This window comes from Bos mutus, chromosome 24, assembly GCF_027580195.1.
Source record: "Bos mutus isolate GX-2022 chromosome 24, NWIPB_WYAK_1.1, whole genome shotgun sequence".
Classification (NCBI taxonomy): Eukaryota; Metazoa; Chordata; class Mammalia; order Artiodactyla; family Bovidae; genus Bos; species Bos mutus.
In genome coordinates, this window is record NC_091640.1 from 50,586,103 (window position 1) to 50,607,090 (window position 20,988).

At 40.6% G+C, this 20,988-nt stretch overlaps 1 protein-coding gene across 1 annotated transcript in view; it reads left to right on the forward strand.

Annotated features, from left to right (window-relative positions):
* The first annotated feature begins 256 nt into the window (after positions 1-256).
* The window catches only part of SMAD4 (SMAD family member 4), a 57,635-nt gene continuing 36,903 nt past the window's right edge, over positions 257-20,988 (forward strand). Inside the window, exons 1-2 of the mRNA XM_070361833.1 lie at positions 257-674; positions 20,292-20,670. Coding sequence (XP_070217934.1) covers positions 20,422-20,670 — 249 coding nt within the window. The 5' untranslated portion in view covers positions 257-674; positions 20,292-20,421. The remainder of the gene's footprint in view (positions 675-20,291; positions 20,671-20,988) is intronic.

Genomic DNA, 20,988 nt, shown 5'->3' on the forward strand with positions numbered 1-20,988 from the left:
CCAGGGCGCAGCCGCTCCCGCGATCTTTGCGGGCAGCGCACCCCGCCGGGGCCCAGGACCAGGCCGGGATTCGGAGCTCCCGGCCGCCGGCACTGGCCAGCGGGCGCCTGCGCAGAGCGACCCTCCCGACACTCCGGCGAGGGGTGCGGGGCGGGGGCAGCGAAGAGAAAGGAAAGCAGCGCGGGGAGGCGGGGAGCGGGGGGAGAAGAGGGCCAAACCCTGAAATTACCCGGATGTGGTCTCCGCGCGCGCATGCTCAGTGTCCTCCCGACAAGTTGGCAGCAACAACACGGCCCTGGTCGTCGTCGCCGCCGCCACCGCCGCGGTAACGGAGCGGCTCGAGTGGCGGAGCCCGCGTTCGTAGGCGCCCGCTGTCCTCCGGAGGCTCCCTTCCCGCCCTCCCCTCGGCTCCGCGGCCGCCCAAAGGCGCGGGAGCGGGTGAGGGGAGCCGGGCGCCCCGAGAGAGGGGCAATCCCCCTGCCCCGGCCCTGCCGCGGGGCGGCCCGGGAGCTCGGAGGCGGCCCGGCCCGCGCGGGCAGGGGCGCGGCGCCGAGGAGCGGGCGGCCTGGCCCGGACGCCTCGGGGCGCGGGGCGAGGAGCGCGCCGGAGCCCGCCGGGCGGAGGGACGAGCCGCGGCGGGAGAGCGGAAGCCCCTCGCCGTCGCCCGGGCCCAGGTAACGCGCCATGTCCCCCTCCTCTTCTCCCGGGCTGGGCCCGCGCGCCCCCGCCCGCGGCTTCCCCGCCCCGCGGCGGGCTCCCGGCGGCGGCGGGGAGCGCGCGCGGGAAGCCGGCGGGCCCGGCCCGGAGAGCCGGCGCGGCCGCCTGACGGGCCGGGCCGGGCCGAGCCGGGCCGCGGCGCCTCGCATCTCTCGGGCTCCGGAGTCGGTCCTGCGGCCCCGAGCTGCCCGCGGGGTCCGCGGCGGAACCGAGTGGAGCCCGCGCTGGGCGTGCTGCCGCGGCCGTCGCCGCTCTTTGTTGTTCTGAGGTAGTTCCCCCGTCCCTCACGGCGGAGCGTGTCGGCCCCGGCGGGAGCGGGCTGCCTTCGGTCTGAATGAAAGTTGTGAATGGTCTCTCTTCATTTCTTTTCTCGAGCAGTTGTTTTTTTTTTCTTTGTCCCTTATTTTCTCTTCCTGGTTGTGTCACTCCAGTTCGTGTTTCTGGCTTTGGTTTGTTGACTTTACTTTTTTGAGTACCGTGGGTGATGGCGGCGTGCAGGAAACATTATTAGCACCTAACTGACCAGCCCGCTTCCACCCCCCCGCCCCGCACTCGTAATGAAGAATAAGAGCCAACTTATTTTATGGCTCCGACTGCAAGTACCGAGCGTGAAATCGGTGTAGGCTGTGTAGGGCGGTGGCTCCATCTCAAGCCCCAAACTGCTCTTGTGATTTCTCAAGCTGAGTTTGAGATTTTCGAAGAAGTGGGTGTGTTTCGTTAACTTGAAAGATTTTTTTGGGGGGGTGGGGGTGCAATATAGAGAGGTTTAAAAAAATAAAACTCTACTGAAAATTGATGATTATTAATATTTCCCCCTAGAAAACCGTAGTAAAATTTTTGAAAATAAGTATATGTGCCTGTTTCCAAATAGTTTATTTTGAATTTAGTTTTTTGATGCCTTTAGTTTTTAGGCTGTAGTTTAAAGGTGAAACTGCTAGTTTATTTAGGAATAGTAAATATAATGGGGAGTCATTTTAATTAGTCTGAATTGACTTTCTAAAAGCACGTTGTCTTGGCTGATTTTAACAACCTTTGACTTTTGCAAGACTTAGCATCCTTTCAGTTTCAGAGTGCTTAAAAAGAAGGTTCAGTACTTTTTTTCTGGTAGAAACTATTTAGTCCTAATAGAAAATACAGAAATAAATACCTTTACGAACTTTACTAGATTTAGTCAATTGCATTTCAGTAATTTTTATTGCAGTTTTCACACGTTGTCTTTGCTGTGTTGTGCTTAGACCAAATTTATTTCAGCTTGGGGAGTGCTAGTGTGCAGCTTTTCTTTTTCTGCTAAAGGATTTATTTTCTCTTTTGGAAAGTTCGGATATGAGTAGTATTTGACATTTCAAGTTGTAAATGATTGATACCATTATCATCTTAAAGTATGATTTTTTAAATTAATGTTTCTTCCTTAATTTTACGGTTTTACTTTGGGTTTGTTACAGTACAAATATAATAAAGGTAGGCCAGGTGTTTAAAATTTGGAGTCTGTTTAGGTCTAAGGGTGGTGATGAATTATGTAGGTTTAAGTTGTTGGAGTTAAAACTAAAACCCTTTATAGAGAAAATTGATATAACATTTTGTGAATCTGTTAATAGAAGTGGCTTTTTCTTTGCTTTCCAGGTTTGGGGGGAACTTGCTTTAAAGAGATATTGCATCTTAATTTTTTAATTAAATGCCTGTGTAGAAACTTCTTTGTTTAGTTAAGTTCCTTGGTTGTATATCTTAAGCTTAGAAAAAACTGCAAGGCGGTTTCAGATTTAATGAAAACCTGTGCTGAGAAAGTCACTGTGAAGTTTTTTGAAATAAGTTTTACGTGCATCATTGACCTTTTTCGGTGGCTTTGCTGTTCGAAGCAATTCTGCTTATACTGGGAAGCAGCAAGTCTTATTTGCTTATAAAAACCTGTGCTTCACTTTCTTTAGCTACATTTTAGTTGAGCTGTTTCACTATTTGTGTGTTAATTTATTTTTCTGCATTCCCCTTCAGATCCTCCCCTCCACCCCCCACCCCTTGCCCAAGTGTTAAACTAATTTATGCTGTCCAGTCACACTCCAGCTCTCTGGCTTGGAAGTTGTTTTTTTTTCTGATTGAGCTGGTGTTATAGTAACATCATTAGACACTGTTCTAATTGAGCCGTGAATTGCTGAAGCCTCTACTAGGGCAGTTAACCCTACAGGATCTGCCTCATTATATGTAAAATGCATATTTAGTCTCATCTAAAATTTTGTCCATTTTGGTGAGAACATACATTATTTTTCTTATGTGTAAACTTAGTTCTATTGTGTCCCCCTCTAGCTTATGCTTCTTTCTTTTTTTTCCCCCAGTTTTTTTCATTCAGTGAATATGTTAGTCATTTCAGTGCTCTTTGTACATGTTTGGATTTCCTTTATTTTTGTACCCTACAAGATTGTGTAGTTAGGCAGAAATTTTTGTTTTGCTTTAGTGATGATTAAAAGTGACTATTATGTGTAAAACTAATCTGATGGAAATGGTTTCAATTGATTTCATTGTTTTCTACACCAAAGTTAAAGGAGTTAGATAAACCTAAACCAGAATTTAATACCATTTTGTTAAATTATTAAATTTTGGATTTTTTGCTCCACAGTTGATGAAGATTTAATTGTTTTAAAAAGAGAAATTAAAAAAACATCAAAAAAGAAAAGAGAAATTCAAGCAGTTGACAAATATGTCTAGATATTATTCATTTGAGCAACTTTCAGTACTGTTAGCACAGATAATATGCCAAAACATATGCTTAGTAATGAGTCATATTTAGAGTTTTTGGATTTTTTTCCCCCTCATCCTAAAATGTGTAATTTTGGTGATAGGAAATGTGGCTAAATTCCAGCTTCTCAGGAACAAAGTATTTTAGGTTGTGTCACCTTGACACTATTACATGGTGTACTTGGCATCCAGGAAAATTTGTTTTAACCGTGAGAGTGGATAAAAACTAGGGTAGCACTTACCTATGTAGAACTGAGATGGTAGCTCATTAGAATCTTAAAACTTAAGTTTTGATTATTTACTATTGTGAATTATATCATAGGTCAGATAGCTACTACATACTGTAAAGAGTCTGTTTTTACATCTTAATTTAAAGTTGGTGATAATTCTAAATACCTTTAAATTTAAAGTCTATACTTCATTATTTACATTTTAAATGAGAATTGTTTGCATTTTGGAAAACTTGTTACTGTGTGTCGTTCATCTTGTTGTTGTTGTTGTTGTTGTTTTTACTCTTAAGGTTTAAGGCAGTGATTCTCAACCTTGGTTGTGTTTTGATGTCTCTTGGGGAGTTTTGCAAAATACTGATGGCTGGATCGCACTTCCAGAAATTGTGACTCAGTTGGCTTGGGTTGCAGCCAGATCAGAGTTCCAAAATGGTTGAGCTACAGGGTCCTCTGACTTCTTTTTTAAATTTTTTAACTGTTTCACTGTGTCAGCTTTACATTCTTTAATACAGGGATATACACATTCACATGGTTCCTTGAAGGTATTGCCGTATTTCTTTTGCTTCCAAGTCTGTCCCTCTGTCTCCTGTTTGAACCTTTCTTCATTTTTCAATTCATTTGATTTGTCTGGTAGCAAGTTTTAGGAAGCTGTATTTATTTCCCCTGCTGAGAAGTTGGTTTATCATTGCTATCCTAAATAGGAAGTTGATATTTTAACATATTCTAAAATGCTTACTTGGGCTCCTTTTAAAGACTAATGACTTGGGTTAGGTGCTGAACTTTGCATCTAAACTCCCAGTGGGAATTTGGTCTTCATAGGGGGTTGATCTGCTTGGAAACCATTGTATTTTGTAGGCAACAATTAACTGGTCACTTCATTGGTTCCTGAGGAGGGAGTTGCATTGATTTAGATTTTACTGTCAGAGGTTAACTTACACACTATGAGACGGTTGTTCAACAAGCCCAACTAGTGAGTTCTTCTTTTAAAAAAATGAATTATTTAGTTTTGGCTGCGCTGGGTCTTTGTTGCGGGGCCCAGGCCTTCTCTGGTTGTAGTGCAAGGGCTTCTCGTGGCCGGGGCTCCTCTTGTGGCTGAGCTCAGGCTCTAGGCCTGGGCTTCAGTAGCAGCGGCACATGGGCTTAGTTGCCCTGCAGCTTGTGGGATCTTCCTGGATCAGGGGTCAAACCAGTGTTCCCTGCATTGCAAGGCGGATTCTTATTTAACTACTGGGCCATCAGGGAAGCCCCATTAGCAGTTTTTTAGAGATCATCCAGGAGAGCATGATCAGTTCTCCATTTACATTACCTGAAGTAGTTCACAAGTGCTGGTTTGCCAGTAGTTGCATCTGGACGAGCTATTTAAAAAAATAAAACAGGATATTCTCTGTCCCTGCTGTACGTCCCATCCCCCAAACACACGGATTCAGGATGAGAATGGAGTGGAGGAGGCATGGGAGTCTATATTGTTTAAAAAATAAATAAAAGAACCTCTTGATTTTAAAGTGTTTGGATATGTTAGTATGCTTATCTTCGTTGCTTCATCTGTTTTGATGCAGTATAAGCTTTGTTTTGCAGTCCTTGATGCACTGGAGTAATTTACTTAAAATTCATCAAACCCCAATCTTCTTTATGATGTTAAAAAAAAAAAAAAGGACTTCTGCTGAATATTTGTCTTTGGTATGAGTAAGGTATAATTTTTTTAAATCTTAATGTAGATGAATGTGTGTAATTCAGATCTTTTACATTTTTCAAAATGTATTTCTCAATGTAAGACTGGGTTAAGGTTGTTTATCTGTGGTATTCACTAGTGAATTCTGGAGCATCTGATATCAGTAGGTGGCCAGTCTTTGTAATAATTGAATCATCTGATGAGAGGACAACTGAAAGTAGTGCTTAATGTGATGAGATAAAGAGGAATTATTGTTTAAAGTAACACTCAGTGCATCTATGTCATACAGGTCTACCAAAACTAGATGAAGGAAGAATTTTATGTGTACAGATGTTGAAATCAAGCAGCTGGCTAATAATAAGAAAAATGGCACAATTTCTATGTAATTAGTCTTTTTACTAGTTTCATATATCCGTGACATTGCAGTTTGTTCCACTGTCTTTCTGGTAATTTGTAAAGTGAAGCATGTAGACTAGTACAGACGACATCAGTGCTTTGTGAAATTGATAGCACCTCAGACTCTGGGTGCTTTTAAAGTTAGGGCCCCACTCAGTATAGATTTAGTAGGGCTGGTGTGACCTGCGGGAATTCTGATATAGCCCCTGTTTGAAAGAATAAGCTTGATGACTTGATAGTCTTCAATTATGAGGTTTTATGAAATGTATTTTTCAGTTTCCAGTTATTAAAATCCACCCTACTTTACAATCTTTTAAAACAGTGTTTTCCAAAGTGTGATTGACAGACTCCCGGGGATCTCCATGTCCCTTCTAGGGGCTCATGAAACCAAAATCATTCTTATAATAAAACAGACATTATGTGCACTGTTGCTGTGTTGGCATTTGCACTGATCATGAGGAAGCGGTGGTGGGTAAACTTCTGGCACCTTAGTTTGAATCAAGGCAGTGGTACCAAACACATGTTAAGCATTTGAAAAAAAAATGCCAATTTCACTTAAAAATTTCCTTGGTAAAGCAGTAAAATGTTTTAATTTTTAAAATCTCTACCGTGGAGTGCATGTCTTTTCAGTATGATTAAATAAATGTGTGGAGACTTCCCTGGTGGTTCACTGGTTAAAAATCTGCCTTGCACTGCAGGGGACACGGGTTCGATTCCCTGGAGAGGAAACTAAAATCCACCGTGCTGCGTGCTGTGCACAGAGCAAGTAAAACCCACCTGCTGTGGCTGCTGAGCCCACGCACCACAAGTCTGTTCACTGCAGCAGATCCTGCATGACGCAACTAAGACCCAACACAGCCACATAAATGTTAAATAAGTTAATAAATTGAGCTTCCCTGGTGGGTCAGTGATAAAGAATCCGCCTTCCAATGTAGGAGACTATAGAATTCAATCCCTGGGTGGGCAAGATCCCCAGGAGAAGGAAATGGCAACCCACTCCAGTATTCTTGTTGGAGAAATCCCACGGACACAGGAGCCTGGTGGGGCTACAGTCCATGGGGTCGCAAACAGTCGGACATAATTTAGCCACTAAACAACAACAATAAATAAATATTTAAAAAATTGAGGTGTGCATAAAGTTTTTCTGCACATCTATGTACAAAGTTCATCTCTAGGAAAACCACTCGCCACTTTTTAAATGGAACACCACTTTTATTTTTACTTAAAAAAATAATAAACTGTCAGTACTTAGACTTGGATATTTGGCAGGCATTTTCCTTGAAAGTGAGTGAAATGAGCCTGCCATTCAAGGATAATAACTGGTTGCTACCAGTGATAAGAATCTAGTCTTTTAAGTGAAAATTAGATTTCTGGAAAACGTGTACCTGTCACCGTGGGCTTGCCAGCTTCCCCATACTTAAAAGATTTTTCTGATGAGATTGGTGGTGATATTTAAGAATGTGATTTTAAAAAATATATTCTATAAGAAATGTGTCAACCCTGGGAAGGTCTGTATAACTCATTGAACCAGTATTTTCTGGATGACCAATGCATGATGTTACAAATCATGTGTGGGTAGGAGAGCCATTCAAAGGGTAATATGGACCAGTGGATTTTTGTGTAACAGAGCCAAGAAATTCACTGATAGTTTCAGATTCCACATTGCAACTAACTTTTAGGAATTGCCATTTGTTGCATTTTGCGTTGAATAAAAGATGAACAGCCATCATTATATAAAAGGGCCATTAAAATATTCCTGTCTTTTCCAATTACTTACTTATCTGTGTAAGGTGTATTTTCTTCATAAACATTAAACATCACAATAGATTGAATGCAGCAGCACTTATGAGAATCCAGCTGTCTTCTCTTAAGCTAGACATTAAAGAAATTTGCCAAAACAAAAATGATGTCATTCTGAATATTGAGTTTTTTGTTTAAGAAAATACTTATTTTTCATAACATTTATATTAATATGTAATGGGTTTATTCAGTTAATTGGATAGAGTAAACATTTTTAATTTGTGATATGGTAAATATTAATAGGTGTAACTCATGTAAACAAAGGTTGTTTGGAATTCTCAATAATTAAGCATGTAAGTAAGTGGACTGGAGACCAGTTTGGCAACTGCTATTTTAAAGTAACTCGTTATCTGTGTTACTGACAAAATTATTGGTTATTATTGTTGATATATGTGGTTTGTATTATATTACTCTTATCTCTGAGAATGTTATTAACTCAGTTTAAAAAAAAATTGAAGCATAGAGTTGATTTACAATATCGTGTTAGTTTCAAGTGGACAGTGCAGTGATTCAGATACATATTTTTTTTTCAGGTCTTTTTTACTTATAAATTATCATAAAATATTGAGTATAGTTTTCTGTGCTATACAGTAGGTCCTCAAGTCAATTTTTGTTCAGTTAATTTGGGAAATATGTTGCAGTCAAGTGAAAAGGGAATTCATTGATTTGGTCTGAATCAGAGCTGGGCTCCGAGTGCTGGATCTGGGATCACAAGGAGCCAGTGTCATCAGGATTCTGTCTTCTGGTTGTGCTTCCCTTTCGGTTAGTTTAAGTCTCAGGCAGGGTCCCAGGTGGTGCTAGTGGTAAGGAATCCATCAGCCAGTGCAGGAGACATAAAAAAAGTGGGTTTGATCCCTGGATCAAGAAGATCCCCTGGAGTAGGAAATGGAAACCCACTCCAGTATTCTTGCCTGGAGAATCCCAAGGACAGAGGAGCCTGGTGGGTTACAGTCCTTGTGGTTTCAAAGAGTCAGACACGACTGCAGTGACTTAGCAGGCAGGCAGGCTCCAGACTGACTACTCCCAGCTTCAAGTTCAGGTCCAGCAAAGAAAGGCCTTTTTAAATTTTTTCTGTAGTTCCAACAGAAGTCCTAGAGCTGTCGTTAGCCTGACTTGGGTCCTCTCCCATTTTTGAAACGGCTGATATGCCATGGAGGTGACTCTGGTTAGGCACAAGTGGGATTATCCTACCTTCCCAGGTAGATTCTCCTTGGGAAATCAGAGTACTGTTACAGAAAGGAAAATATATGCTGGCAGACAAAAAACATGTCAACTAGAGGACTTTATTGATACTTCTTTTAGCAACTTTTAATATATTCATTCAGAAAACTTAATTTTACAATAAGATTATTAATTATTAAATTATTTAGGAAATTGGTATACCAGTATGACATTTAAACCTAAGCCCAGAGGGTGAACAGCAAACATTTTAAAATTTGTCCCTTGTAGTTCATCTTAAAAGTTATCACAAAAATGTTCTTTTTGTTTCTTTGTATTATTCTTATCTTAAATCTTTATAATCATTGAAAAGTGTTAGTCACTCAGTTGTGTCCAACACTTGGTGACCCATGGACTGTAGCCTGCCAGGTTCCTCTGTCCATGGGATTTTCCAGGCAAGAATGGAGTGGGTTGTCATGCCCTTTTCCAGGGGATCTTCCGGATGCAGGGATTGAACCTGGGTCTCCTGCATTGCGGGCAGATTCTTTACCTTCTGAGCCAATTAATACTGTGCATATAAGTCCTTGTACTCTTGGAGGTTTTCCTCCAGCTGCCCTCATTTTGATGAGGCTCAGTCTAGGCTGTAACTTGTGCTTCAGGTAACTTGGGTCTTCAGGTAATTGAATTAAGCTTGCGCCCTCTCCCGCTCCACCCCTGGTGCACGCTTGTTTAGAATTCTTTCTAATGATACTTCACCAGGCTAGGCTGTTTTTTTTTTCTTGTTAAACTTAAGCAGTTTCTCAAATATTCCCATACTTGATCCTTGACTAAGATATGTATAACTTCTAGAAAATATGCCTCTGTGTTTGTTTTACAAATGTAATCATCCAAAAGTAAACAGACTTCTGAGAAATTAAAAAATGGCAGCATTCATTAATCACAGTTCATGAATCTCCATGAGAGCCTCTCCAGGCAGCACTCAGCCTGTTTGATTTTACTGAGTATTTTAATTATTGTGGGTTTATACTTCATGGAGTTGCTTCTAGATCTATGGTCAACTTCAGGTGGCACCTTATGTTTAATAGCAAGGCTACGGACAAAACAGAAAGTAGGTAGATGTAAGAACATACCTCTGTCCCATTTGCTGACTTCCTGCTTCCCATTAATTACCCCATTGCAATGGGATTGTTGTTCTATTACAGTGACTCTATCTAATATCTGTGTGTTAGAGACTTTCACATAGGCTTAACATCTTTAATGGGCTGTTAATACAGCATATTTAAAGCTGATTTTGTTACTTAACCACTTTCAAATCTTTTATTCATCTTTCAGTAAACCTATCTAGGAAATGGGCCATCTTTTGACTGTTTTCTTTTCACTCCTTGTATGCAGCTGACTAAAAAAATTCTCGTTTGTTCTGCCTAGAAGTGTCCTGTTGGTTTTCATTGCCCATGCCCCTAGTCTAGGCCCACTCATCACTGTCTCCTAACTGGTTTTCTTTTCCTCTTTGCAAAGCTATCTTCTTGCTGCCACGAAGGTTTTCTTTAATGCAGATCCAATGCTGTTTCTCCTCCCCCTACCCTTCCTACTGTAAACCTGCTCAAGGTGAAACATCTACACTCCTGTCCCTCTGCTTTTTCCTATGGTTTTCCTTCAGCTTGGCAAATTCTTACTCACATGTGGTAGTACTATTTCATCAATATTCTCATGGCTCTTCTGGTGCCTGGTAATATTGTATTTCTCTTTATCTCCCTCCCCGACCTTGAAATTAGCCTTGGTCCTGGGTTTGTCAGCCTGGGTTTGTCAGCCCTATTGACATTTTGGGCTTGGTAAATTTTTCTTACGGGGTGCTGTACTGTGCATTGCACGATGTTTAGCAGTAGCCCTGGTCTCGACCCACTAGATACCCAGTAGTACTCTGCCCTCCACCACCGCCACTGCCCCCATCTCCCCCATTCCAGTTGTGGCAGTCAAAAATGTCTCTAGACATTTCCAAATGTTCCTAGAAGGACAGAGTTGCTCTGGTTGAGAAGCACTGGCACGGCCATATGATTGCCCATCAAGTGTGAGCAGAAGCAATAGTCAGCCCTTAAAAGCCAGAGTATAAAAAAAAAAAAAATAAAAGCCAGAGTATGAGTTATACTATCTTTCCTCCTGCTTATTTAACTTAATATGAAGAGTACATCATGAGAAACGCTGGGCTGGATGAAGTGCAAGCTGGAATCAAGATTGCCGGGAGAAATATCAGTAACCTCAGGTATGCAGGTGACACACCACCCTTATGGCAGAAAGTGAAGAACTAAAGAGCCTCTTGATGAAAGTGAAAGAGGAGAGTGAAAAAGTTGGCTTAAAGCTCAACATTCAGAAAACAAAGATCATGGCATCTGGTCCCATCACTTCATGGGAAATAGATGGGGAAACAGTGACTGACTTTATTCTTTTGGGCTCCAAAAATCACTGCAGATGGTGACTGCAGCCTTGAAATTAAAAGACGCTTACTCCTTGGAGGAAAAGTTATGAACAACCTAGACAGCATATTAAAAAGCAGAGACATTACTTTGCCAACAAAGGTCCATCTAGTCAAGGCTGTGGTCTTTCCAGTAGTCATGTATGGATGTGAGAGTTGGACTATAAAGAAAGCTGAGCGCCGAAGAATTGATGCTTTTGAACTGTGTTGTTGGAGAAGACTCTTGAGAGTCCCTTGGACTGCAAGGATATCCAATCAGTCAGTCCATCCTAAAGGAAATCAGTCCTGAATGTTCATTGGAAGGACTGATGCTGAAGCTGAAACTCCAATACTTTGGCCACCTGACGTGAAGAACCGACTCATTGAAAAAGACCCTGATGCTGGGAAAGATTGAAGTTGGGAGGAGAGGGGGACAACAGAGGATGAGATGGTTGGATGGCATCACCGACTCAATGGACATGAGTTTGGGTAAACTCTGGGAGTTGATGATGGACAGGGAGGCCTGGCGTGCTGCACTCCATGGGGTTGCAAAGAGTTGGACACAACTGAGCGACCGAACTGAACTGAACTGATCTTTCCCCCTGTCATTTAAGGACATGTAGAAATGGAGCTTTCTTAGCCTAATCTGTGAGAGATGAACATTGCTATTCTGGGCATATATTTGTGATTGACGTTTAGTTTATGCAGAAAACAAAGCTTTGTTTTAGGCTGCTGATTTTGGGGAGTCTGTGTCACTGTGACATAGACTAGCCTCGCTTGACTGATACATCATGCTAAGACTTAGCTAACTTGTGGATTTTCCATGCTTTCCTATTTCCGGATCACTTTAATTTCTACCTCTTTTAGGCATCTGTTACTTAGTATAATGATATGTTTGGATTGTCTCAGTCAGTGGTTCTCAGTGGAATAAATGTTGAAACTCCAACACTTTGGCCACCTGATGCAAAGAGCTGACTCATTTTAAAAGACCCTGATGTTGAGAAAGATTGAGGGCAGGAGGAGAAGGGGGTGACAGAAGATGACATCGTTGGATGGCATCACTGACTCCATGGACATGAGTTTGAGCAAACTCTGGGAGATGGTGAAGGACAGGGAAGCCTGGTGTGCTGCAGTCCATGGGGTCACAAAGAGTTGGACACGACTGAAGGACTGAACAACAACAACTGTTGTTTAGGAGATGTTGTGGAAGTTAGTGGGAGGGACTTTGGTGCATGGGGAATGAGCATGGCATCCTGCATGGGGAGACTGTAAAGAATCCTTTGCTTTCCACAGTGCTTTCAAATGCCCAGAATATTCATGCAGAAGGAAAACAATTAGTCTGGACCCTAGCTCCATCTTAATATATATTCAGTTTTGGGGAATTAAGTTTCTCTGTTTTTGTTTACTTTTTATTGGAGTATTGTTGGTTTACAATGTCATGTTTCTGCTATAGAGCAAAGTGAATCAGTTGTACATATGTACACTCTATTTTAGATTCTTTTCCCATATAGATCATTACAGAGTGTTGTATAGAGTTCCCTGTGCTGAACAGTCAGTTCTTACTAGTTATCTATTTTATATAAAGTAGTGTATACCTGTCAGTCCTGTTAATTCAGTTTCTTAACTGAAGTTGTTGGAACTTTATCAGCAGTTAACATTTTGGAAAATCCATGTCACTGACTACAATGCCGTTGTGTCAAAACAACATACCTGTCTTGGAAGGTCTAAATTCATAGCTGTCATGTTTATGGTGATTTACCATATATGTCCTAGCATCTAACCTCTTGATTATACTTTCTAATTTTGTTGATATGCTTGAGCATTTTTACTGAAATATATACTGCATTACATATTAATCTTTTCCCCCCTTTATATTAGGGTATTGTTTATTTTAAAAATCCTAAGTAGGTTAGAAATTTGTTTCAGGATAGCTAATGAGGTGATATAAATTGTTACAAAAATGGGATGTTCTTGTAGAGCACCATTTTCTGACTACCTGTTACTTGTTTCTGAATCTGTAAGTGCTTTGTTCAGAGGGGATACAGTGTTTGTTGAATTGGCCAATTTATGGTCCCCAGGTTGCTTTGATGTATACACTGTTGCATTTGATTACCATAGCCAGTCTGTAAACTTGGCAAGGCAGATACTGTTTCCATTTTATAGACTAGAGAATTTAGAGAGATGTTAACTTACAGTCATGCTACTAGAACTTTGGTTAAAATCTGTGCATTTGTTTATACCACTTAAATGCTCTTGTCTACTGTCATTCCATATCACTCTTTAAAAAATTGTAATCTAGAACTGTTTAATTTAGGAAAACACCTGTATGCCCCTATTATGTTTCAGACACTTGTGGTCATAGGAATATTTCTACTACTTTTCAGAGAAATGTGCAATTAAAACGTTTTCTGAGATACTGTTAGGGCCAAAAATAGCTTAAATTTTAGAGGTGGTTACATCTGATAGTGAGATTGTGATGAAATAGTTGCACTCAGGTGCTTGGTTGTTGTTTTTCAGCGTATCTGACGCTGCTGCCCCATTGACTGCATCACACCAGGTTGATCACTTCCGTGTTGTTCACTATATCCCTGAATTTGCTCAAATTCATGTCCATTGAGTCAGTCATGCCATCCAACCATGTCATTCTCTGTTCCTTCTCCTCCTGCCCTCAATCTTCCCAGCATCAGGGTCTTTTCCAGTGAGTCCATTCTTCACATCAGGTGGCCAGATTATTAGTGCTTCAGTTTTAGCATCTGTCCTTGCAGTGACTACTAGGGGTTGATTTCCTTTAGGGTTGACTGGTTTGGTCTCCTTGCAGTCCAAGGGACTCTCAAGTGTTTTCTCCAGCACCACAGTTCAAAAACATCAATTCTTGGCGCTCAGCCTTCTTTATGGTCCAGCTCTCACATCTGTACATGACTGCTGGAAAAACCGTAGCTTTGACTATACAGACCTTTCTTGGCAAAGTGATGTCTCTGCTTTTTAATCCACTGTCTAGGTTTATCATAGCTAACACCACCCCTCGCCCCACCCCCCCACTAAGAAACATGCATCTTTTAATTTCATGGCTGCAGTCACTGTCCACAGTGATTTTGGAGCCTGAGAAAATAAAATCTGTCACTGTTTTCACTTTCCCCCATCTATTTGCTGTTGGAGAAGACTCTTGAGAGTCCCTTGGACTGCAAGGAAATCCAACCAGTCCATTCTAAAGGAGATTAGCCCTGGGTGTTCTTTGGAAGGAATGATGCTAAAGCTGAAACTCCAGTACTTAGGCCACTTCATGGGAAGAGTTGACTCATTGGAAAAGACTGATGCTGGCAGGGATTGGGAGCAGGAGGAGAAGGGGATGACAGAGGATGAGATGGCTGGATGGCATCACTGACTCGATGGACGTGAATCTCAGTGAACTCCGGGAGTTGGTGATGGACAGGGAGGCCTGGTGTGCTGCGATTCATGGGGTCGCAGAGAGTCGGACACGACTGAGCGACTGAACTGAACTGATGGGACCAGATGCTATGATCTTAGTTTTTGAGTGTTGAATTTTAAGCCAGCTTTTTACTCCTCTTTCACTCTCATCAAGGGACTCTTTAGTTCCCCTTCACTTCCTACCGTTAGAGTGGTATCATCTGCATATCTGAGGTTATTGATATTTCTCCCGGCAGTCTTGATTCCAGCTTGTGCTTCATCCAGCTCGGCATTTTGCATGATGTACTCTGCATATAAGTTAAATAAGCAGGGTGACATTGTATATCCTTGATGTACTCCTTTCCCAATTTTGAACTGGTCTGTTGTTCCATGTCCAGTTCTAATTGTTGCTTCTTGACCTCAATTCAGGTTTCTCTGGAGACAGATAAAGTGGTGTGATATTCTCACCTCTTTAAGAATTTTTCCACAGTTTGTTGTGATCCACATAGTCAAAGACTTCAGCATAGTCAATGAAGCAGTAGTAGATATTTTTCTGGAATTCCCTTCCTCTTTCTATGATCCGACAGATGTTAGCAATTTGATCTCTGGTTCCTCTGTCTTTTCTAAATCCAGCTTGTGCATCTGTAAGTTCTCAGTTCATGTGCTGCTGAAGCCTAGCTTAAAGGATTTGGAGAATTACCTTCATAGCATGTGAAATGAGTGCAATTGTATGATAGTTAGAATGTTCTTTAGGATTGGAATGAACACGGACCTTTTCCAGTCCTGTGGCCAAGGCTGAGTTTTCCAAATTTGCTGACATATTGAGTGTAGCATTTTAACAGCATCATCTTTTAGAATTTGAAATAGCTCAGCTGCCATTTCATCACCTGCACTAGCTTTATTTGTAGTAATACTTCTTAGAAGGGCCCACTTGACTTCACACTCCAGAATGTTTGACTCTAGGTGATTGACCACACTATTGTGGTTATCTGGGTCATTAAGATCTTTTTTGTATAGTTTTTCTGTGTATTCTTGCTACGTCTTCTTAATCTCTTCTGCTTTTGTTAGGTCTTTGCTGTTTCTGTCCTTTATTGTGCCCATCTTTGCATGAAATGTTCCCTTGGTATCTCCAGTTTTCTTGAGATCTCTTGTCTTTCCCATTCTATTGTTTCCCTCTATTTCTTTGCATTGTTCACTTAAGACTTTCTGATCTTTCCTTGCTGTTCTCTGAAACTCTGCAATCAGTTGGGTATATCTTTCCCTTTGTCCTCTGCCTTTCACCTCTGTTCTTTTCTCAACTGTTTGTAAAGTCTTGTCAGACAGCCACTTTGCCTTCTTTCATTTCTTTTTCTTTGGGGTGGTTTTGGTCATCACCTCCTGTACAGTGTTACAAACCTCCACCCATAGTTCTTTAGGCACTCTGTCTACCGGATCTAATCCCTTGAATCTGTTGGTCAACCTCCACTGTAATTATCAGGGATTTGATTTACATCATACCTGAATGGCCTAGTGGTTTTCTCCACTTTCTTCAGTTTAGGTCTGAATTTTGCAATAAGGAGCTCATGATCTGAGCCGTAGTCAACTCCAGGTCTTGTTTTTTCCTTACTGTGTAGAGCTTCTCCATCTTTGGCTGAAAAGAATATAATCAGTCTGATTTTGATATTGACCATCTGGTGATGTCCATGTGTAGAGTTTTCTCTTGTGTTGTTGAAAGAGGGTGTTTGCTATGACCAGTGTGTTCTCTTGGCAAAGCTCTGTTATCCTTTGCCCTGCTTCACTCTGTACTCCAAGGCCAAACTTGCCTGCTACTCCAGGTGTCTCTTGACTTCCTACTTTTGCACTCCAGTGTGATGAAAAGAACAACTTTTTTTTGGTGTTGGTTGCGAAATGTCTTGTAGGTCTTCGTAGGATCTTTCAACTTCAGATTCTTTGGCATAAGTGATTGAGGCATAGACTTGGATTACTGTGATGTTGAATGGTTTGCCTTGGAAATGAATCGAGATCATTCTGTCGTTTTTGAGATCGCACACAAGATGCACACACTGCATTTTGGACTTTTGTTGACTGAGGGCTATTCCATTTCTTCTAAGGGATTCTTGCCCACAGTAGTAGATATGATGGTCATCTGAATTTAATTTATCCTTAATTACATTATAAGGTGGAACAAGTCTTTTGGATGTAATGTCAGAATGAATTCAGCGACATAAGTGTTTGCATTCTTCCAAATTTGTTGCAAGGTAATGATACTGAATTAAACTATAGTCAGCTTGTAAGCATTTACCTAGTATATGAAAGGAACAGGGCATTGTACTGGGAATTTCTAAGATGAGAAAGTACTGCCATTTTCTAAACTTGGGCAACACGGTGTGAAGCAAATACATAATCATATAACTACAATATAATGTGTTGAGTTGTAATTGGGGTGTGGTTTTGAGAGTGGTGTGAAGTGATATAATAGGGCACACAGTAAACATACCAGGGAAGTAGTTCTCCTTCAGGATTGCGGTGAGAGGAGACAGTGTGTTAGGGGAAACTCTTGGAGGCATTGAGACATTTACACTGCACTTTGAAAGGTGGCTAGGAATTTACCGAGTAGATAAAGTGGGACTGGATATGGGACTGTTAGGCAAAAGAAATAGCCTGGACATGACTGCATTCGTTTAATAAGAAGAAGCACTTATATGTCCTGTGGGCACATAATGATTAGTAAGATAAGTATTACTCCCTGTCCCTGAGAGCTTTCAGTCTAGAAATTAAAATTGTTATGAGGTTGGTTTTCTGAGTTTTCAAACTGATGGTTCTCTTGGGACAGATTTGAGTTGAAGGTGTGTTTGGTTTGGCATCCACAGTAGTTTCTCTTTCTCATTCCTTCCTCCCCTTTCCCTGCAAGTAAGTTGCCAGTACTTATTTTTGACATACAGATGGGCTTTGAAAATGTGGCAACTCAAATGCTACTTCTGCTGGGAGTATTGGCTGCTCACTTTAGATGGACTTGCACTTGCTTGCCTAGTACTTTTCTTTACACCTGCCACATTGTATTCATTTATATAATTTGCCTGACTCCTGTATGCCTTTGTGTTATGAGTCCTGGATGGGTGGTTTACTGCTGTTCCTGCCCTACTAAATTTTCTTGGACAAATTTTAATAAGAGAAAATGCAGAAAAATGCGTAATGTAGGAAAATCTCTTTAAAACAATTAAACATTTTGGTATTCAGAAAGTTCTCCTTTTTACTCAGCGTTACGTGCTAGACACCTTTATATAGATTTTTCCACTTTGAGCTCTGTATATTCTCCTTTTAATCCAGGTTCGGAGAGAGAGTTGAAGTAACTTAATCTGTCCCACTATTTAGTGTAAGACTTGGGATTCTAATCCATATCTCTCAACTTCAGAACCCACCAGGCAGGTAATCTCTGGTTATCTGAAAAGTACACCTTCAGCATGTATTTATTGAATGTGGGCAAGTAGCTTAGTAATCAAAGATACATGAAAAATGTGTTTCTGTTTGCCTGGGTTAGGTGTTTATATAAAATAGATAACAAAAAGAGGGAGTATGTATTAAATATCAAGTAATATAAATTTAAAGGAAGCCCAGAATTATATCAGTGTCTGATAGAATAGGAATTGGTGGAAATGACCAAGGTAAAGAATCATGTAACTTTATGAGAGAATGTAGGGGAGGTCAGAGACAGATAGGTCAGAGATGATTTACCAGGCTTTCCAGAGCTGGGTAATTGAGTGGTGGTCAAGCTGTACATGGAGAAGGAAATGGCAACCCACTCCTGTATTCTTGCCTGGAAAATTGCACGGACAGAGGAACCTGGCAGGCTACAGTCCAGGGGATCGCAGAGTCGGCCATGACTGAGCACATCAGCAAGCTGTGCAAGTAAAGGTTGTCAGAAGAGGAATCGATTTTGGCAGACTGATGAGTTAGTTTTATTAATTTGGTAGTGGAGAATGAGTTTTTAAAATTCAAGTAAACAGCCAAAGAAAATAAAAGTAAAACAAGCATGGGACACAGCAACATTAGCAAACGCGTGCAGAACAACCCGGCATGAGAACAGCCTCTGCTCCTGCTTCGTTGCCTTTGTTCTTAGGCTGATGGCCTTTTCTTATTTCACGTGAGATTTTGAGGTTAGATAAGTTAGTTTGTGTTATAGATGTTGAATGAATTTTTAATGAATATTAATTTCCTATATTTTAATTTCTTTTGAAAGGAATTTACCTTGTTGCTTTTATGGGTAAAATCTTCTGAGGAGTTTAGTGGTGTCTCTTTTAATAATAACTTTGTTGATGTGTTAATTCACATACTATAAAAGTCTCCCTTTTAAGGTGTATGATTTGATGGTTTTCCCTGTAGTGACAGAGTTATGCAGCCACCACAAGTATCAATTTTAGAACATTTTCATTACTCCTAAAAGACTAGTGGCTCAGTGGTAAAGAATCTGCCTGCAGTGTAGGAGACACCGGAGATGTGGGTTCGATCCCTGGGTTCGGAAGATCTGGAGAAGGACATGGTTACTCACTCCAGTATTCTTGCTGGAGAATTCCATGGACAGAGGAGCCTGGCATGCTATATAGTTCATGGAGTCGAAGAGAGTCAGGGCTGAGCGACTGACACAAAGGAAGCCCCATACATATTAGCAATCACTCCTCACTCTCCCCCCCTAAACCTTTGGCAACCACTAATCCACTTTTTTTTTTTTGGTGCTTTGCCTGTTCTGGATGTTTCATATAAATGGGGTTATATAGCAAGTGGCCTTCTGTGACTTTCGCTTAGCATGTTTTCCAGGTTCATCCATGTTGAAGCATGTACCAGTACTTCATTCTTTTTTATGACTAGATAATATTACATTGTATGTATTTATACATTCATCAGTTGATGGGCATTTGAGTTGTTTTGGCTATTAGAAATGATACTGCTATGAACATTTATGTACATATTTTTGTGTGGACATAGGTTTTTGGTAATTTTGGATGGAATTGCTGAGGGTATGATTGCTGGATTATATGGTAACTTTGTGTTTAACATTTTGAGGAATGGTCAGAGTCCTTTTCCAAGGTGGCTGTACCATTTTGCAATCCCACGGGCAGTGTATGAGGGTTCCATTTTCTCATGAATGCTTTTTGTCTATTCTTTAGAGTTATCCAGCCTAATGAATGTTAAGTGGTATCTCTTTGTAGTTTTGATTTGCAGTTCAGTAATGATGAATGATATTGAGTATCTTTCATGTGCTTATTGGCCATTCTTCTTTGGAGAAATGAGTATTAGAATCCTTTGCCCATTTAAAAATTATTCATCTCTTTGTTGTTGTCGGTGGGCTCATAACACAGATGGCTGTTGCTGATGGATAAACAGCGTTTGGTGCCAGGTGATGGCGAATTTTTCATGTGTATTAGTGGTTGACTTTTAGCTTTAGCTAGTTGTTAATCAAGAATGTTTTAAAGTGCTGCTCTTCAGAAGTAATCCATTTTGAAAGTTCTGTTAAGATTTTACTTTAGGGTGACTAGTACAGTCAACAAGACTTGATTGAACATGCCTCTATAATAATAAGGTCTAACTTTAATATTTTGGGAATGTCAAAAATGGCAACATTTTAATTAAGTCATTTAAAACTCTAAGCACCACGTTTAATTATGTGCATTGAGTCTTTGACTCAACTGAAGCAATTCCATCTTTTCCAAAGTAATTGAATCTGCTTTATGAAATGTGTTCTGATATCTGTCTCTCTCTCTTTTTTTTTTTTTAGATTATCCTGAATACTACATGTCTAACAATTTTCCTTGCAACGTTAACTGTTGTTTTTCGCTGCCTCCGAAAGATCAAAATTGCTCCGGAAATTGGAGACATATTTGATTTAAAAGAAATAACTTTAACAAATGGACAATATGTCTATTACGAATACACCAACAAGTAATGATGCCTGTCTGAGCATTGTACATAGTTTGATGTGCCATAGACAAGGTGGAGAGAGTGAAACATTCGCCAAAAGAGCAATTGAAAGTTTAGTTAAAAAGCTGAAGGAGAAAAAAGATGAATTGGATTCTTTAATAACAGCTATAACTACAAATGGAGCTCACCCTAGCAAGTGTGTTACCATACAGAGAACATTGGATGGAAGGCTTCAGGTTAGTCTTGTTCCAGGGTCTCTTCTGTACTCTGTAGTGGCAGATTTCTACAGATTCTTGTTTCCTCTCAAGTTACTACGGAAATTTGATGCTTGCTGCGTCTCTTTAGATACTGTAGTACATCCTATAGCACAGATATTATCAATACAGGATCCTGTACTGATACACTATGTGGAAATAAATGGAAGAATGTATCTTCTTTACAGTAGAGGTATAGCTTAAAAATTTTTTTAAATGTTTTGACTAAAAAAAATGTTCAGTATAGAAAATTTGGAAAATAAAAATCAGAAGAAAACCTACATCTTTAGCCCTTTGGTA